Consider the following 18,063-nt stretch of genomic DNA (forward strand, 5'->3'; position numbering starts at 1 on the left):
TCATCTGGGAGAAGCTGGCCCTGGGGTGGAGCAGATTGGGGAGATCGGGTTACCGCCCAGGAGTCCAGTGCTGGGTGCCCCGGCTTGGGGAACCACAGCTGGGGTCGGGTGGCTGGGGCTGTCTGCTGGGGAAATGAGATAGGCCCCAGGGAAGTTCCTGGGCCCCGGATGGCATGGGGCAGGAGGAGGGGGGAGCTGGGGGACAATGAGACGGATCAGAATGCGGGGATCCCCCTTTCATCTCTGATCCCTTCTCCCTCTCTGCCCTGCTCTCTCCTGCTCTCATGCTCTTGCCCCTGCCCTGGATCTCTCCTAGTCAGGATACATTTGCTTTCCTCTGTTTGGCCAAAAAACAGATCATCATGAAAAGTTGCGTTGTTATTTTTAAGCTTAGGAGGCTTTCCTGTTAACATATTTTCCTTTTCATCCAGATGGTAACTAACATCTATCAAATGCTTTCTCTGTGCCCCAGGCACCTTGCGAAGTCCTTTACATGAGTTGAATTAACCTCTGAATCCTCCCAGCAACCCTAGGAAACAGGTGCTATTTGTCCCCCCATTATACAGATGCGGGAACTGAGGCACAGAGAGGTTAAACCCCTGGTACATGGCTGCAAGTGGCAGGGCTGACGTGTGAACCCAGGCTGCCAGCTCCCACCCAAGACTTTCTCTAAACAATCTCGAAGCCTTTGCTGGTGGCCTCCGCTCCCAAACCAGCATCTGATGTGCTTCCAGGCAGATATTCTTGTTTGCATGAGTGCATTCATTCATTCAGCGATCAAGCAAGCATTCAGTGGGGGCCTGGTGCAGCCTGGGGGACTCCTTTAAGGGAGGAAGCAGGGAAAATAAAGAGCCCCCCAACCCCCGGCGTGAATCACAGGAAAAATCAGGTTAAATAGGGGGTGGTGGGAGTTCAGAGGGAACCTGGTCTCCTCCGGGTCTCAGATATGGAAAGCGTATCGTCTCCGTCCCGCAGGGGAAAAGATGGCGTAGCAGAGCAAGGGGGTGGGGTGAGGGCTCACAAGATGCCTTAGCCTGGTGCCTGCGCAGTCAGCCCTCAGTCCCCTGTGCTCTTCAGGTGTTGGCTGTGCTTCCTGCTCTTCACTCAACAGGTACTTCCTGAGCGCCTGCTGTGTGCCGGGCTCGGGTGAGAGGCACAGAAGGCCTTCCCCTGACCGAGGGCGAACAGCGCAGACGCCAGCCAATCAGTTGTTTTCGTTGTAGACTGGTAGCACCAATACCTGCGGCCTCCACCCCCAGCCTCACTTGCTTGTTAAAATCCCCCCCAAGAGATTTGACAGTGGATTAAAAAGCAGAGAAGGCTGCTGCAGAGGAGTAGTATTTCAGACTGGACGAAAGTAACCTACTTCATCCAAGCTGGCATTGGAGGTGGCATAGCAGTTGCAGTGGCTTTGCCCCTGGAAGGCCAACCCCGGGGGCACAGGGAGCTCTGGGGAGACAGAGCCTGGTGGCCGTTCCTCGCTCTGCAGGGCCTGTGTTGCACTTGCTGCTCTCCCTGCCTGGGATGCCTCTCCCTGGCAAAGCCGTGTCTTTCTCATCCTTCCAGGACTCAGGTCAATGGCATCTCCTCCAGGAGATCCCCTTCCCACCTCCCTCCACCTCTCCCTGTTTATTCACTCCTTCTCTCTATCACAGGCTGACATGATCTGGGTTGCATATGCTCTGGTGGACACTGGACCAGCCAGTGCCCCTCTGACTGCCTCAGCAGGTCCCTGTGTTGGTTCTCACTCTCCACAGTGCCCACCCGGGGCTCTCCCCCTCGACCCTCCTGTGTGCCCCGCTTGGCCTGGCTCCAGCAGGTGAGCGCACTGCATCCTGCCTGAGAGAACCAATGGCCGAGCATAGCCTCCCCTCCCACCCCTAAACCATGTATCAGCTCCCCGCTTTGTCTCCCCAGGCCTGAAAGCCAGCTTCGTGGTGGAGGCCACTGGGTGAGCTCACTCTCTCCTGTCCCCTCCAGCCCAGCACTGTGCTGGCCCTGGGATGGGCCACATAATTTGCAGGGCCCAGTGCAAAATGAAAGCGGGGACCCTTTATTCGTAGATCACGAAGAGCTGCAATGTGGCCCTAGCAGAGCATTAAGCCAGGTGTGAGCGTGGGGGCCTGGGCACCTACCGGGTCACACGCCCGTGGAGCCCACCCTGCGTGACGCCCAGGAAGTGCTCAACAAACCTTTGTTGAAGGAAGGCGGCAGTGGAAGAAGGCAGCTGGAGGGGGCTTTCACAGTGCCTTGATTGACAGGTGGGCAGAGGCCCAGCCCTGGGCCGGGGGCCCAGGACCCGCTCCACCTCACAACCTGGAGCCTGTGTAACAGGGCCGGGATGTGATTGAAATGGCTAGGACCCACAGCCTTGCATCTCTCTTCTCCTCACCTGGCCTCTGGCCTCTCCTGTCTCCACCCATGTGGACCCTCAGGCTGCCATCTTGTCCAGAAGCCCCCAGAAGGCTGCGTGGCAAAACCACCTATGCTGCAGAAAACTCCAGAAGATCAGGTTCCTCTTTACCAGCCCTGGAGCTTCTGCCTCCCCCAAGTGAGGCTTAGCCAGATCCCTGCCCCTAAAGGACACCCCTGTCCCCGAACTCAGCCCTTCACCTTTCATCCCAGAGTCCCTCTGGTCACCCTTCATCTAGCCCATCATCGGGCAACCACTGGTTTGTGGGTTTGCCTCCTTGGGGCGGGAAAGGGCGGAGGCAAGATTGAACTTGATCACGGTACTCACTGCCACTCTGAGTCAAGTGTTATTTTGCTCCCAGTTTTACAATGAAACTGAGGCTCTGAAGAGCAGTAGTTTACTCAAGGTCCCACAGTGGGTTCTGGGTTGTCTGGGGCGCCTGTGTGCCATGCCCAGTGTGAGCTGGGCCCCAAGTGGGCAGCTCAGTGTCATTCGTGGGATGAATGAATGAGGGGACGGAAGAAAGGAGGCCAGGAGCATCTGGTGAGGTCTCAGGCACAGACACTCAGAGGTGAACTGGATGCAAGGCCAGCTGTGCGCTTCTCAGGTGTGGCCAGGCAGGGGCTGGTGGAGAAGGTCAGACAGTGACCGAGGGAGTTCCGTGGTGGTCCAGTGGGTAAGACTCCACGCTCCCAATGCAGGGGGCCCGGGTTTGATCCCTGATCGGAGAACTAGATTCCACATCCGCGTGCATACCGCAACTGAGAGTCCACATGCTGCAACTAAGAGTTCGCATGCCGCAACTAAGAAGTCCGCACGCCACAGCTAAAGATCCTGCATGCTGCAACTAAGACCCGGCGCAACCAAAATAAATAGATAACTTAATAAATAAATAAATATTTTTAAAAAAAAGAGGCAGTGCCGGGCCGGGATATCTGGTCTCAGGCTGAGGAATGGTTGGGCCCCCAAGGAGGGAGGTGGGGAGGAATTCTCCAGCTCACACAATTTCAGTCATCCAACAAATAACGACTGTGCAGCCACAGTGGCTACCAGGCCCTGGGCTCAAGGACATCTGAGAGAGTCCCACCTCGGCCCCCAGGGAGCTCTGTTTCTAGTGGGAAGGCAAGACAATAAAGAAGGTACGAATAACTCAGTAATGCCAGACGGTGGGAGGAGGAGTTAAGGAAAATAGAACAGGTGTGCGCGGGGGTGACGAGGGGAAGGGACCTTATCTCCGACGGTCTGGGAGGAAGTGGCACCTGAGTGGCACCTGGAGGTGGAGGCTTGGCCAGATGGCAGGGGTGGGGAGGGAGACTGGGAGGGGAGAGAGTTCCGGGCAGAAGGGCTGGCAAGTGCAAGAACAAGCTGGCAACAAGTTCGGGGAGGGATCCGCGTGTCTGGAGTAAGGCGGGGAAGGGGGGGCAAAAGGCCAGAGGGGCTCGGGTGCCACCTCCGCCAGGAAGCCTTCTCGTATCGCCGCGCTTCCTCCACGCTCCCCCAGCTTGCTCTACCGCAGCGCAAATCCCATGGGTGCCGCTCGGGCCTCCTTCCCTGTCCGGACTACGAGTGCGGAGAAAGCAGGGCCGGCTCGGATTCCTCTCTCCGCATCCCCGCGGCGCCCGGCCCGGCGCTGGGCACCCTGTGGGCACTGGGTAAATATTTGCAGAGCGCACTAGAAGGAATGAATGAACCCATTGGGCGCCGCTGGGGGGAGGGCGGGGCCGAGGGCAGGTGGGAGGCCGCCGACGCGGGAGGGGCCCTCGGAAGCCCGTCCTCCTCCTCCCCCTCCCCCTCCCAGGCCCCAGCGCGCACCACTCTGGGGCTCCCGAGGCGGCCTCTCGTGCGATCAAGGGCGCGCAGGGCTGGGAGAGCGACCTGGGGCCCCTCTTCTGGGCGCCGGAGTTCGGAAGAGGGTGGGTCTCCGCCGCCCAAGAGCAAGAGCGCGAGAAGAGCCGGAGGAAGGAGCGCCCGCTCGCCCGCCGCCTCGCTGCCACCCCGGCGCTCGCTCTCCCGGCTCCTAGGTTTGCTGGCTGCTCCTCCCACCCGCGCCCGCCTCTTTGCTCGCGCTCTCGCTCGCTCAAGCCGGTTTCCGAGCCCCACGGTGCGCCCGGGCGAGTGCGGGGCGAGGGGCCCCGGGGCCAGCGCCGAGCCGGGGGCGGGGGTCCGGGCAGAGCGCAGCCGGCCGGGGAGGGGCCATGTCCGGCGCGGGCGCAGAGGGGCCCGTCTACAGCAAGTGACCGAGCGGCGTGGACGGCCGCCTGCCCCGCTCCGTCACCTGGGGCGGCTCGGGCCCCGGTGCCGGGTGCCCGGAGCCCGGGTCGCGCGTAGAGCCGGCGCGATGCACGTGCGCTCGCTGCGCGTCGCGGCGCCCCACAGCTTCGTGGCGCTCTGGGCGCCCCTGTTCCTACTGCGCTCCGCCCTGGCCGACTTCAGCCTGGACAACGAGGTGCACTCAAGCTTCATCCACCGGCGCCTCCGCAGCCAGGAGCGGCGGGAGATGCAGCGCGAGATCCTCTCCATCTTGGGCTTGCCCCATCGCCCGCGTCCCCACCTCCAGGGCAAGCACAACTCGGCGCCCATGTTCATGCTGGACCTGTACAATGCCATGGCGGTGGAGGAGGGCGGCGGGCCCGACGGCCAGGGCTTCTCCTACCCCTACAAGGCCGTCTTCAGTACCCAAGGCCCCCCTCTGGCCAGCCTGCAAGACAGCCACTTTCTCACCGACGCCGACATGGTCATGAGCTTCGTCAACCTCGGTGAGTGAAGGCGGGAGGGAGGGGTGCGCGTCTCGGCCAGGAGTCGCTTTGGGACAGGGAGGGCGCCGCGTCTTGCATCCAGCCCGCCCATCTTTCCACTCCCGGTAGTTTTCAAAACGGCAGTGCCTGGCCGAGGGTCTCCCACCCCCCTGCCTTAGTGGACCCCAAGCTGCGCGCGCCCCAGGTAGGGCGAGCCGGGCTCATCTGGCCTGTGGGAGTGCGGGGGAAGTAAGGACCGGTCTGAAGCCTGCTCTGGGTTTAGTCGGCGACTGCACCTCTGGGGCGGGAGGCGCCGGGCGGGCCGCGGCTCAGTTCAAAGCGCGGGGCTCGGTCATGTGAGCTGTGCCTGTACGGCTGGGCCCGCGCTACCTGGATTTAAAGGGCCCTGCTCCGCGAAGCTGACTTCCCGCCCTTTCTGAGCCCCTCTCTGCCCTGCCTGGCCCTGGCATCGCGGGCGTTGCGCTCCCTTCCCCGCCCTGGCAAGCCCTACCTGTCCCCTCGCGGTGCGCCCGCCGTAGCGTGCTGCGCGCCCCGAGCGCCTCGGGGCCCCTTTCCTGACCGCTGGGCGCCCCTCTCGCGCTCAGCTCTCCTGGCTGGAGCTGGGGGAAAAAACGTTGCCATTGCGACCTTTCTATTTTAAATATTTAATGATAGGTCCCGGACTGGCAGAATCCATTTTCAGCGTTTATCACGTGTGGCGCGCAAACCACGGCTTCTGGCTATTGGGTGGCGAGGGATCTCCCAGCAGACGCCGCCGGGGGAGGCTAGGGGACCCGGCTTCCGACCCGGAGCCGCGACGGCCCCGGGGATCGGAGGCTGGCGCTGCGGCGGGGGTGGTGCCCTCGCTCCATCCGTGCACATTCACCAGACTTGCTCAGACTAACCCCCGACTGCGCTCTATAGAGCTCATGATCAAATATTTGGTTTCTGAGATAACACGCCCCGATAGCGCTGTTTCCCGAGCCGCTTTCATTCTACAAGTGTCACTTGCTGCGAAAATGCGAACGAAGTCAAGACAGCAAACTCACGCCCACCGGCGCTGTGTCAACAGGGAAATAATGATCCTGAAGCCCCCCGCGGGGCACCTGGGGCGTGGATGGAGGGCGCCGGGAAGCGCGGATCAACCTTAATGCTTCCCGCGCCAGATAAGGTCCCTGGAGTTCCCGGGACGCCATTGTCTGTCCTTAATAATAGCCCAAAATCAAATAGTGAAACGAGTTTCAGCGAGCAAGGGGTGGGAGGTTTAGATGCCAAAATGACTTCAAGAAAGTTTAAATTATACTAGGCAGCCTGTTAGAATGAGACAGCTCCATATGTCCAGATTTAGAACAATCTCCAAGATGTATGGGGTGGAAAAAAGCAAGGTGCAGATCAGTGAGGTTACATACGTGCTCGTATGTCATGCTTTCCCACTGGAGGAAGACGCCATGGATTGGAAATAGATTTTATGGGGCGGGGCAGAACTGGGGCTGGGGCCTTAGGGATTTTATGGGGGCAGGGCAGAACGGGGGCTGGGGCCTTAGGGATTCGGGAGCTGGGGCCTGATTTTTCATTGTCTGCAGTTTTGTGTATGATTTTTTTTTCCATGTGTGTTTGTGACCTATACTAGAAGCTAAAGAAAAATCCCAAATACGTACATATAAATAAATTAATTAAAGCAGAGCTGTGTCTCCATCCTGAAGCCAGGGGTTAACCAGGCCCTTTCTCTGGCTGGGGATTTATGGTATCTTCTGTTCTGTCGGATACCTGTGACTCCCAGTGAATGCCAGCAGGTCCCAGTGGCGGCCTTCAGAGCCTGGCTGAGGTCATTAAAAAGGTATTTGTAAGCCCTGGCTTCTGTGGAGGGCTCTGCAAACGCAGTGCAGAAAGCACCCCGCTGCTTATGGACCAACCGCGTGGCCAGACACGGGCTCCTCCCATGCCCGAAAAGGACCAGGTTGCCAACTGGGCACCTCTGGGAAACTTGGGGCAGGGCTGTTTGCTGCCCCTTGGTAGGGGGAAGCAAGCTGGGACTTGTTTGGGAAGACCACAGCTGGGTGGTTTTCCTCCTCTGGCTGTACACACACCTTTCAACCCGTTAGTCCCATTTCTTTCATCTTGAAAAGACAAAGACCGGCTTGTCTGAGCCTCTTAATCAGTCAGGCTGGCTTTGGGCTTTGTGGGACAGTCCTGACTTTCTCAGGTCTTGCTTTCTGGAGCATCACTCCAAATTAGATGGCAGAGTGGCTTTTAACAGAGAGCACTGACCTTGTTTGCTTTCTTTCTCAGTCCCTAAAACTTTCTCGGTAATTAGTTGGGTGAAGACCTGGACCGCAGTTGGGCAAGACTCTTCCTGTAGATGTTTCTAAGGTTGCCCTTTAATTTCTGCTCGGCAGCAGCATGGGAATAAACCGCCTGTCCCTTCCATTTTGTGGGGTTCTGGGATTTTGCCGCAGGAGGGGCCGGGGGGTAGCAGTGGGGTTGGAGGGGGCGTGTAGGAGACCTGCTTGGAAGCTGAGAAAAAGCACACGATTTTTCCTTGGATTGCAGATCATACTGACCTGTAACATACAAAGTTTTCTAAAGATGCGTTTAGTCTCACACTTTTACTAAGAGTGAGAAAAACGTCGTTTGTTCATATGCAGCTATTACTTGTTACCTTGCAGGGGACCTGGGGGAGACCTTGAAGGGAGACTGACTTTCTCCACCACCCTCTCCTCCCCTCAAAGCCCCCTCCTCCTTCCACCACCCCCTACTCCCTCATTGCATACCGCTGCTGTCCTGCAGTGCTCTGGGGGACTTCGGCCTGAAGTCTGAAGGCTTTTGCAGAGCTGGTGCGTTTATTCTTCCGTCTGCAGCCAAACTGGTTTTTGTTCCTCTAAGTCGTTCTCCTCAGAATTCAAGCTTTTTGCCAGGCTGAGTGGGATCTAAACTAGAGAGGGAACTAGAGGAGAATTTATGACAAAACCAGGTGCTGAGAATGAGGACCTCAGACCGCACCTTGTGACAAAGACCAGCCTGTACAATAAAGCCCCTGTAATGCTAGCTGAGCTGCCGGAGGGAGACTTACATCTTCCCAGGCTGGGCCTCTTAAGTTCAATGGCGAGATTTGTAAACTGGTTTGGATTAACAAGCCCCCAACTCCTCTGTGCAGACTTAAGTTTGGAATTCAAAACAGGCTACCCTCTCTTAAACTGTCCCCAGGCAATGTGAGTTCTGCAGACTGAATCCCGAAGATAGTTGCCCTCCCCCCGCTTCTTTCTTTGGAGAAGTCCAGCAGCTCCTTTTGGTATCTTCTCGAAAGAAGCCCCTGGCACTGGGGGTGTGCGATCCACATTTATCTCTGGTCCAGGTTCTGAAGGAACCAAATTTGTTTAATCTTTGAAGCTAAATTGAAAAGAGGGGAAGTTAGAAACCTATCCTTATTGGGCTCAGTGTCTAAAAGTGGCTTTTGTTAATGTAGTCGAGGAGTGGGGAGAAGGCCGTTCAGTTTTACTTTTATTTTATACCATCTGGCGATCCTTTTTGTTGACAAGTGTTTGGCATTAAGATCTCTCCTTTTGCCCCTTCAGAACAGGCCCTACCACTGTAGAGTATTAGAAAAAGATTCTGTTACAGTTTAAAAATTTCCTTCAGGGAGTGCTTGCCGAGGGAGCACAGGCTGCAGGCGCTCGCAGCTGTAACCTGGCTTGTGTTAAAATTTGGAAGGGGCTGCCCCACATTCCAGCACTGGAGTGCCGGCCCTCACTGGTGAGCAGCCAGAGGTTAATATAGATGTCACACAGCCTTCCCTCCTTCTTTCGTTCTTTCTCTCTTTCTGCAGTGTCTTCGCTATAGGAGCTGTGTTTTTAGTAAGCCTTTCAACATCACTTCTTTTAAACCTCATTTTCCTGCTTATATAAATCAAAGATCTTCTCCCCCCTCCCCCCAAGGATATATGTGACCCAGGTTTGAACTTTGGGGGGGTCTTTGTATTTCCCTTCTGGAATCAGAGCAGGTTAAGGCCGAAGCCTGGATGCCAGCTCGCGTGGCCAACAGTTTTGGTGTTTATTCCAGAGTTGTCAGTTGGTTGTGGGGCGGCCCTTGAAGGGGTAAGGGAGGAGGCCTAGGGAAGCGAAGGGGGGGCTTCTCTGAACGCACAGAGAGAGGAAACAGCTTCTGAGATGCAGCTCCTGCGAGCTTCGGGTCGGGGCCTTCCGTAGCGTCGTAGCCTGTCAAGCCTCTGCCGGGATAAACACAGCTGGCCCGCGAACCCTTGACCAGCAGCGTGCCTGCGATGTGAGCGAATATCACGTGTCCGCTGAGCTCGGAGAGGATGATGACTTCATTCCAGGGAGAGCCTCATCTAAGTTGATTGATCACCCCTATCGCTTTAATATCTTTTTTTTCCCCTATTGGGTAAGGTCATATTTGGCCCATTGCAAGAGTCAGAGTGTCCTAACACTCCCCCAGTCTCCACCCTTCCCCAGCCTGCCCATCCATTTCACCAGCTGACTATTTTGAATGGAGAGCCCTTTGCACCAAGTGGCTGGCCACGTTCATTCTTTGGCGATCACTCTTCAGACCTAGCTGGGGGCTGTCGGCACGGCTGCTTTTTGGCCGGCCTCTGCTTTAATGCACTCTGGCCGTGTCACCGGGCTTAGGGCACAGGCAGGGATGTGTGGGACCTGTCACGTTATTGTCAGAAGGAATGCACGGATTAGCCTGTAAAACGTGGCGGTGGGAGAGCGCTGCAGCTGTGTACACTTATTATAAAAGATTTAAGTCCCACTGGTAAAATCAGTACGTTGAATTGCATGACCCTCTGCTTTTAATTAGTTTAAGTCAAATGCGCCGGTGCCATTTTGCCCCCTCTCGCCTTCGTGGGGTGAGGAAATACCAATATTTACATAGAAACTCTTAATTTGTGGTAAAAATGATAACACGTTTAGCTTTGCACACCCAAAGTGCTCCAACTTGATGGATCCCGGATCAATGTGGAGTCGTGGGGTGATGTCACCTGGGCGAGGGGGCAGGGCGGCCACATCAGTGATGTTTGTCGCCTGGACCCAGGACCCAGGACGTGGTCGCAGGTGCCTGTACCGGTGGGTGCAGTGCGTGAAGAGGCTGGTCTTTCAAGAAACTAGCCGACTCTGTCTTTGCAAGCCAGATACGTTGCGATTCAACCCCACGATGTAAAATCTTTTAAGCATTCTTACAAAATTGTGAAGCGAAGCGGCAGTTGCCTTTCTGGTTGTTTTGCGTCTGTTCTCCCAGCATGCTGGGTCCTTTGTACTGGGCAGCTCAAGGCACAGTACTTTATTTATTCCAGAGCTTCAGATGCTTTTCTTTCCAATTCCTGAAACAGTTTATAGAGGAAGGGGGGTGCCTTCACTGCAAATGATCCCATGTACAACCACAGCTATTATGTGAACCGTTCGGTATTAGCTGTGTGTTCAGCTGCACTTGAAATCTGGGTTTTGCAGCAAACGGCATTTGACAAATAATATTTGACAAAAAATGTGACTTGGTATTTCTTAATATGGAACAGATATTTCCCAGTTAACCTTCTGCGGGGAAAAATTGCTCTAACCCGATGTGAAATGGCAGTGCCGATGAATACCAGGGCTGCCGCTGTGTGCTTCCCCCGCTCTCCAAAGTGGAGTGTTTATGATTTGGGGGCATATTAGCAGTGCATGAGGCTTGACACTTACTTATGTGAAACTCAGAGTAGCATGTGCGATGCCGTCCTTTCAACATTTGTGTCGGGAGGCATTGCTGGGAGCCGAGAAAAGCCTTTGCTGATCCGCGTGGAGTGGATTGAATTAATGACAACTCCAAGAGCACCAGTTTTAGGGTAAATTGCTTTATTGTTTTGGAGCCAGGGTGCTTATAATCCGGTTCCTGTACAAACATGTTTAACGTGTGTTAATGCATTTGCAAACCAGGGCCTCTCAGCACAACCCTGCTTTTCATTAATTGATGTCGGTAGCATGGTACAGTATTTCAAAGAGCTGGCCAAGTATAAACTGTGTTTCCAATTTCCTTCCTTTCCTGTGTTTGGAATGCCAATGTTAATTTGTTCCCATGCAGGAGCAGGGGCTGCCAACTGCGGCTTTCTATAAAGGGCTTCACGGTGAAGGCTTCCAGCCCTCGCTGATGCTTGGGGCTGCCTGGCCAAGTTTCCTGACACTTTGCAGCTAATTCTGGGTGATATATGGAGTGGGGGGTTGGGGGGCTTCACTGCCGTGTAACGGAAGTTCTCGGTGACAGCAGAGGGTGTGACTTGGCAAGAGAGAACAGAATGGCATCCACACTGATTCTCTTTAGACACAGCTTCAACCCATGTGTCTGTTTCCACTATGGTTGCCTATTAGCTGTGTGACCTTGAGCAAGTTACTTAACGTCTCTGAGTTTGTTTCTTCGTCTTAGAAATCTGGTTAAGAATCCGCTCCTCCACAGACTCTCATGAAGACAAAATCATATCTCTCTTGGGTAGAGTCGGGCACCAAGTAGGTGCACAATAAATGGTAAACCTTGTTTGTACTTTGGTGGCCAGATCACTATTCACTTCGGTATAATAGTCCAAATTTCCCTTTTTAAGTACTTGATCTTAAAGTACCAAGATTAAGCCACCCATGTTGTTTTAGAGATATGAAGAAAATGACCCCAAAGATGTATATCTTTGTATATATGTGTATCCCCCGCTCCCCAACGACACATGCATTTTCCTCCTCTTCAGAGATCAGTGACATTTGAGCACACCAAACTCATTTGAGGATAAGTAGAGTCTAATGCTGACTTTCTCTTGATTTTAAGCATCTATGGCTATTTAAAAACTTTCCTACTAGGGAACCTAAAACTCGTATGAGGGGTGTACAGGAACTCTCTACTATCCTTGCAACTTCTCTCTGAATCGAAAATTATTCCAAAATAAAAACTTTTAATTTCAGAAACTCGCATTACTGACATATTTCTTCCCACCCCTTCCTGGAAGGTGGTCAAAGTACAAATTGTCTTTTCCTTGATTCAAGGGAGTGACAAGCCCAAAGCATTCATTAACAGACCAGCACAACTTCCCCACTTTTTATGGGAGCAGGTGCAAGACTGCCCGCCCCCCGCTCTCCCAGCTGCGGTTGGGATAACAAAGTCCCAAGTGGATTCAGTGCCTTTAGAAGCCTCTGGAGACCAGAGGATGGTGAAGGTCTCCGGGGCCTGAGTCTCGGGGTGGGCTTTCTCACACAAGGTTTCCCATAAATTCTCTTCAGCTCTTTCTGTACCGTTAGAAAACTCTGACTTAGCGAGTATTAAGGTTCCCACATCTTTGAGGTCACGTGTTATTCTTTCACATCTTTATCTCCCCAGAGTAGCTTTCAAGTTTCACTCTTTTGTTGTCTGGCTTAATTAAATTTGGCTGTGAATAAAAACTTGCACTGTTTCCAAAATTGCGGACTTGCATGTTTTTAAACATTGGAGTTAGGCCTGTACCGTCTTGTAATGCCAGCCTCTCTCTTGCCTTCATGTAGTTTGAAGAAAAAAAAAGAATCCAAGCAGTTAGCATGACCATCTACCTAGAATGGCCCCAGGGCTCGTCTGCCCAGCAATTTAACAACTCACTCAAAGGCAGGAGGGTTTTTCTGTGGTTTCGATGGCTTGTGTTTTGGCCTTTGATAAAGGACTTTTTCTTGACTATTTTCTCAGACGTTCTCCCCGTCCCGCTCTAGCGCTGCCTTGCAGAATTCTCATGGCACAGAAGGTACTCGCACATTGGCAGCTTGCGTGCGTGCGAGGGGTGAGGATGTTCCACGGCAGCGTCTTCGAGTGTGTTTTGAACTTGCATCCCCGCTAGGAAACCTTTGAGTACACACCCTAAACAGAAATAGATCGTTTAACTACTCCTGTTTTAGGATGGTGTGCACTTTATAAGACAAAGACTAAAATAGAAGTTTAAGTAGGAGGCACTAAAGATAAAAAAATGCAAAATTCTGATGTTCATTAATACACATTTTAACTCATGCATCGTTAGTAATTAATGCAAAGATTACAAGTTTAATTCATTAGCAAGACAAATGTAATTTTGCTGTCCCTAAGATTTTCAGTGTGATGGAATTTGATCTTTCACAGCTCATGGTTCAACAGTTTGGGGTCAGCGAGCTAAAGGTCTGGTCCTAAATTTTGATTATTTTGATCCTTCGTCTAGTCAGCATCAAGAGTTCACAAAGAGCCCCACAATCTCGGTAGCTTGAAACCACAGAGCTTTGTTGTTCTTTTGTTATGGCTGCATCGTGGGTTGGCAGGGGGCTCTGCACACTGGCCGGGCGGGAGGGTGTTCAGATCTCCAGGCCATGGAGCTGCCGCCCTCTTGAAAGTCACCAGTTATGGTCCCAAAGGGAAAGACAGTGTGGCTTGTGCACGGGCTTTTCATCTTGCCAGCAGGAAGCTACACGGGCGCTTCTGCCTGCATTGCATTGGTCACAGCCTGTCACATGGTCAGTCCTGACCCAAGGAGGCAGGAGATGACAGTCCCACCCTAAGCTTGGAAAGGGGAGCACCAGAAAGCGCCTGGGAAGTGGCACTCATGACGACCACACTGTTGCAGGCGAAGGCTCTCTCACGGGGTAAAACGATGGAATAGAACAGGTGAATTGCTGGCTGCGTTACTGAAAACAAGGTCTGTGTTTTTCAGTCTCATCCATCAGTTATGCAGAGATGCTTGTTGAAGCCCAGCCAGGAAGTCCCCATCCTCCCTGACGCCCGTCAGTCCTTGAAATTTACTTAGTTGCGATTATAATCTTTCCCGCCCCACGTCCCAGTGGATCCCTCTTGCCCCCCCTAAGTGCTTGCACCCCATTTTGGAGACCAGTGTTTCTAGAATCTTCCTGATCACTGAGGTATTCACGTGGTTCAACAAGAATAACCACTTCTCTCCATTCCCACTTGTAAAATGACTCGCCTCTTTAGGACTTGTCTTTCAGCAAAAGCACGCTTCGGCGGCACTCGGGTTCACTACCCAGAGAATTAAGGAGCCTGACTCCGGCCCCAGCTCAAGAGGCCCTTGCCCTAGCCAGGTTCTGTCCGGGCTGTGCAGGTGACTGTCTTGTCCTGAGGTCTTGCTTTTTCTTCCTGGGCTTCAGAGGCACTTCCTCGTCCAGGCAGGATCTTGCAAGGCTGAACCTAGAAACTGAATTCAGAGACTCCTTCATTATCTAAATGCATCGCTGAAGTAAATCACAGTGATAACGTGGGAGGGTTGTGCTCTTTCTGTAGCACTAATGGATTTATAACAGCCTCCCTTATCAGGCTCCTTATTTAATTCTCTCAGGTTCTGCAAAGCAAGTCGTAGCATTCCCATTTTAAGGAGGAAGAGACGGAAGGGCCCCGAACTTGCAGAGCTAGGCAGCGGTGGGGTTGGCATTTGAAACCAGCTCTTGCTGAATGTAAACCCATTCACTCTTCCTCCCGGCCCCGTGGAGGTGCGTGAATGGGGGAGACGGGGCACAAGGGCAGTGGTGATGAGACCACCAGAACAGCCTCCAAGCCCTTGACCTTGGCTTTGTGGTTCTGTGCTCTGAAGAGGAAGATAAAGATAAGTTATCCATCCTGCTTGTGGAAACTCCCCTCTGCTCTGTCTCTATGGCTTAAGAATTATCGACCGGGCAAAGGGCCCCGAGTGCCCATGTACTGGGGCTCCTGCATGCACCCCACACCTACTTGATGGGAAAATTCCAGAGGCAGCTAGGGACTGGTATTTTAATAGCGATACCTCAAGACACTGTATTGAAAAGATCATGGAGGTGGTTTTTACCATATGTACTGGAATAAATATTGCATATTGTTTGTAATAGCATCGTCACCACCAGCCTAAATGTCCACGAGCAGGGGATTGGAGAAATACATTTGTAATAAATTTATTTATAAATGTGTAAGAAACCAGAAGGGAATGCAAGAATTTCTTTTTTATGTATCCACTTAGACTCGGACAGAATGTCAAGAGGGAGAAAGCCAGTTGTAGGAGGATGTTTAGGGTGTAAGCGTTTGTCGTTGTGTCAAAACAGACACACACAAGAGCATCAGATAATACTGTGTATCGTTTGTGGGCTCATATATGTGTGGTAACACTATGGAAACATGGCGGTAGGACTCACACCAACCGCCTTTGGGGAGGGAGGCAAGGGATGGGATTGGGGAGAAATTTTAAATAAATTCCAACTGTTCTGGTCAAGTTTCCTTTATTTTAATAATAAGAAACCATTCGGAAGTGCAGTGTGGTATCCTGGACTGGATCTTGGAACAGAACAAGGGCAATAGTGGAAAAACTGGTGCAATCTGAAAAAAAAATCAGGAGTCTGGTTAATAGTAACCCGTCGATATCAAATTCTTATTTTTGACAAGTGTCCCACGGTTATGGAAGATGTGAACCTTGGGGGAATCTGGGTGAGGGTCCACGGGAACTTTATACTGTCTTTGCAACTTTTCTATAAAGTTATTCTAAAATAAAAAGTTTATGGGAAAACCAGGAAGCAACCGTGATATTAACTCCTGCAAATTCTTAGTTTTGTGGGTACCTGGATATTAGTTACATTTTCCTCTGCATTCTTCTTTGTGATTACATTTTTCCAAGCACCGGTGAATCAGAAATCTCTCCTACTGGAGACAAGAGAGTCTTGGCCGGAAGCTCAGCCCTGAGGTGGCTCTTGGTGGTGTGGCCCCAGGGAACCCGTCTTAGAGTGTATTCAGGGTATCATGCCCCAAAGGCCAATAACTCATCAATCCACAGACCCACCAACATGACGGGGCCTCAGCCGGCAAATGAAAACCCCACGTGGCAGTGTCCCGAGACCTTCAAAACTCTCCCTGCCTCGGTTCACGAGGTGCCCCGTGTAAGGCAGTCCTCCGTTTATAAGCAAGAAAGAGAGGGGAGGGGGTCGTTTTAGGTCTTTCAGTTTTCCTCTTGGTCCTGAACTTTGTGAAATGTCCCCCCACCCTCTTCCGTCTTCTCAGGTTCCATTTTCTGACTCACTTGACCTAACATTTGTTGAGGGAGAAGCCCTTAAAAATGGCAGTGGGGCCTCAGAACCTTCCAGGGCTAGTAAACGTTTATGGGGTGGAGGCACCCGTTGGTCATTTCCTTTAGGAGGAGACAGTAAATGAAGCCACTTGCCTTATACCTGCTCAAACCTGGGGCTCCTAATTGTCTTAATATACTGGGGGGGGGTGAGGGTGCGGGGGGATGGGAGAGGAGATCCAGAAATCTCTGGTTCTCATGTGCCTCAAACACCCTAGGAACTTGGAAGTGGCCCTTTCACGCAGGTGTAGAGCAGGGTTTCCCAGCCGCAGCGCTGTTGACATTTTCAGCCCGACTCTTCTCTGCCGGGGGGCATCCTGGGCGCTGTAGAATGTTGAGGAGCATCGCTGAGCTCCACGCATGAGCGGCCAGGAGTGGCCTCCAGTTTGACAACCACAGTGTCTCCAGACATAGCCAGATGTGCCCTGAGGGGCAGAGGAGCCCCCGGCGGAGAACCACTGGTTTGGGGTAACTCTCCTCCAACTGGGAAATTGACTTGGGAGCCTGTGCTTCAAACCCATTGGCCCATGGCCGTGAGCGGGGAAAGCGGCATTTTCGGATGGATGGATCGTTTTCCGGTTGAAAGGAAGACAGAGTGCAAGCAAAACGTGAGCCCTCTCCTGGGGACCCAGCTCTGCCTGGATTTGAAACAGCCTGGAGACGAAAAGGAGGTCAGATCTCTCAAGAGCAGGCATTGTCTCCCGGGAACCAAAATATTTTTACAGCACCTTTTGCCCGATGATACTAAAAACTTATTAAACACACACTTAGAACTGGTCTCTCTTTATTCCCCTCCGCCAGCTTCTCAGGAGGAAATAGGGCAAACCTCTCTCTTACCTTGTTCCCCTCCAGCAGGTAACCTGCTGGGGGGAGGGGCGTGAGCCAGGAAGCTGCATTTTCCATTTCTCACTGCAGCTCAGAGCTACGATAAATAAAGCAGGGAGACCCGCTGATTTTTGTGCAGACTGTGAGCCAGAATGGCTTTTACATTTTTCAAAAAGGGTGATTAAAGAAGAGTATTCCATGATGTGAAAATGAGATGAAATCCAGACTCCAGTGTCTATAAAGCTTTATCGGAACTCGTTTTGTTTGCGTCTTCTCTGTGGCCGCTTTCATGCTCCATCCACAGAGCTGAGTGGTTGCAACAGAGACGGTGTGGTCTCCAAAGCCTAGAATATTTATTATCTGGCCTGCTATAGAAGTTTGCTGACTCCTGCTTTAGACTGCCCATGCCCTCTACCTGGGGAAGGGTAAATAGTAAAAAAAAGTCTGGGTTTTATCTGACCCCTCTGTCCTCTGCAGACGTCCAGTGACACATAGACAACCCTCTCTCTTCCCGGATGTGGGAGGGCCTCCTCTGAGTTTGCACAAACTCTTAGTTAAACAGATTGCTCCTCTGAAGACTTCCTGGCATCCTTCATGTGGGTCGTGCGTCACAAGTTCCCACCAAAGCGATCAGGTAGACTGCACAGCTTTTCCTAAATTCGCTTCATCCCAGCAGCCCCGTCCCATGTTCTCTTTTTAAAAAAATTGTCCTAAGACGTCTCAGGTGATAGTTAAGACTGGCTCTGGGGTCGGACCTGAGTCTAAATCCCACCTCTGCTACTTGTTAGCTCTGTGACCTTGGGCAGGTTATGAAACTCTGGGTCCCCATTTCCTCCTCTGGGTTCGTGTTGGTGCCTGCCACCTGGGCTGCTGTGAGGATCCGTCCCCTCCGCGGTGGCGGGAGGAGAGCTGAGCATGGTGCCCACGTGGCAGCTGGTGCCCCATACGTAACGTTAGTGGCCGGCAGCAACGCTGTCACTTGCCTGGCCAAAACTCGGACCACTCTGGGCGTGGCCTGCCTGTGCAGGTCCTCCGTGCAGCTCTCC

At 52.9% G+C, this 18,063-nt stretch overlaps 1 protein-coding gene across 1 annotated transcript in view; it reads left to right on the top strand.

Moving 5' to 3' along the window:
• The first annotated feature begins 4,192 nt into the window (after positions 1 to 4,192).
• Positions 4,193 to 18,063, top strand: part of BMP7 (bone morphogenetic protein 7) — an 89,619-nt gene continuing 75,748 nt past the window's right edge. The window contains exon 1 of the mRNA XM_060033373.1: positions 4,193 to 5,169. Coding sequence (XP_059889356.1) covers positions 4,752 to 5,169 — 418 coding nt within the window. The 5' untranslated portion in view covers positions 4,193 to 4,751. The remainder of the gene's footprint in view (positions 5,170 to 18,063) is intronic.

This window comes from Delphinus delphis, chromosome 15 (genome assembly GCF_949987515.2).
Source record: "Delphinus delphis chromosome 15, mDelDel1.2, whole genome shotgun sequence".
In the NCBI taxonomy this organism is placed as follows: domain Eukaryota; kingdom Metazoa; phylum Chordata; class Mammalia; order Artiodactyla; family Delphinidae; genus Delphinus; species Delphinus delphis.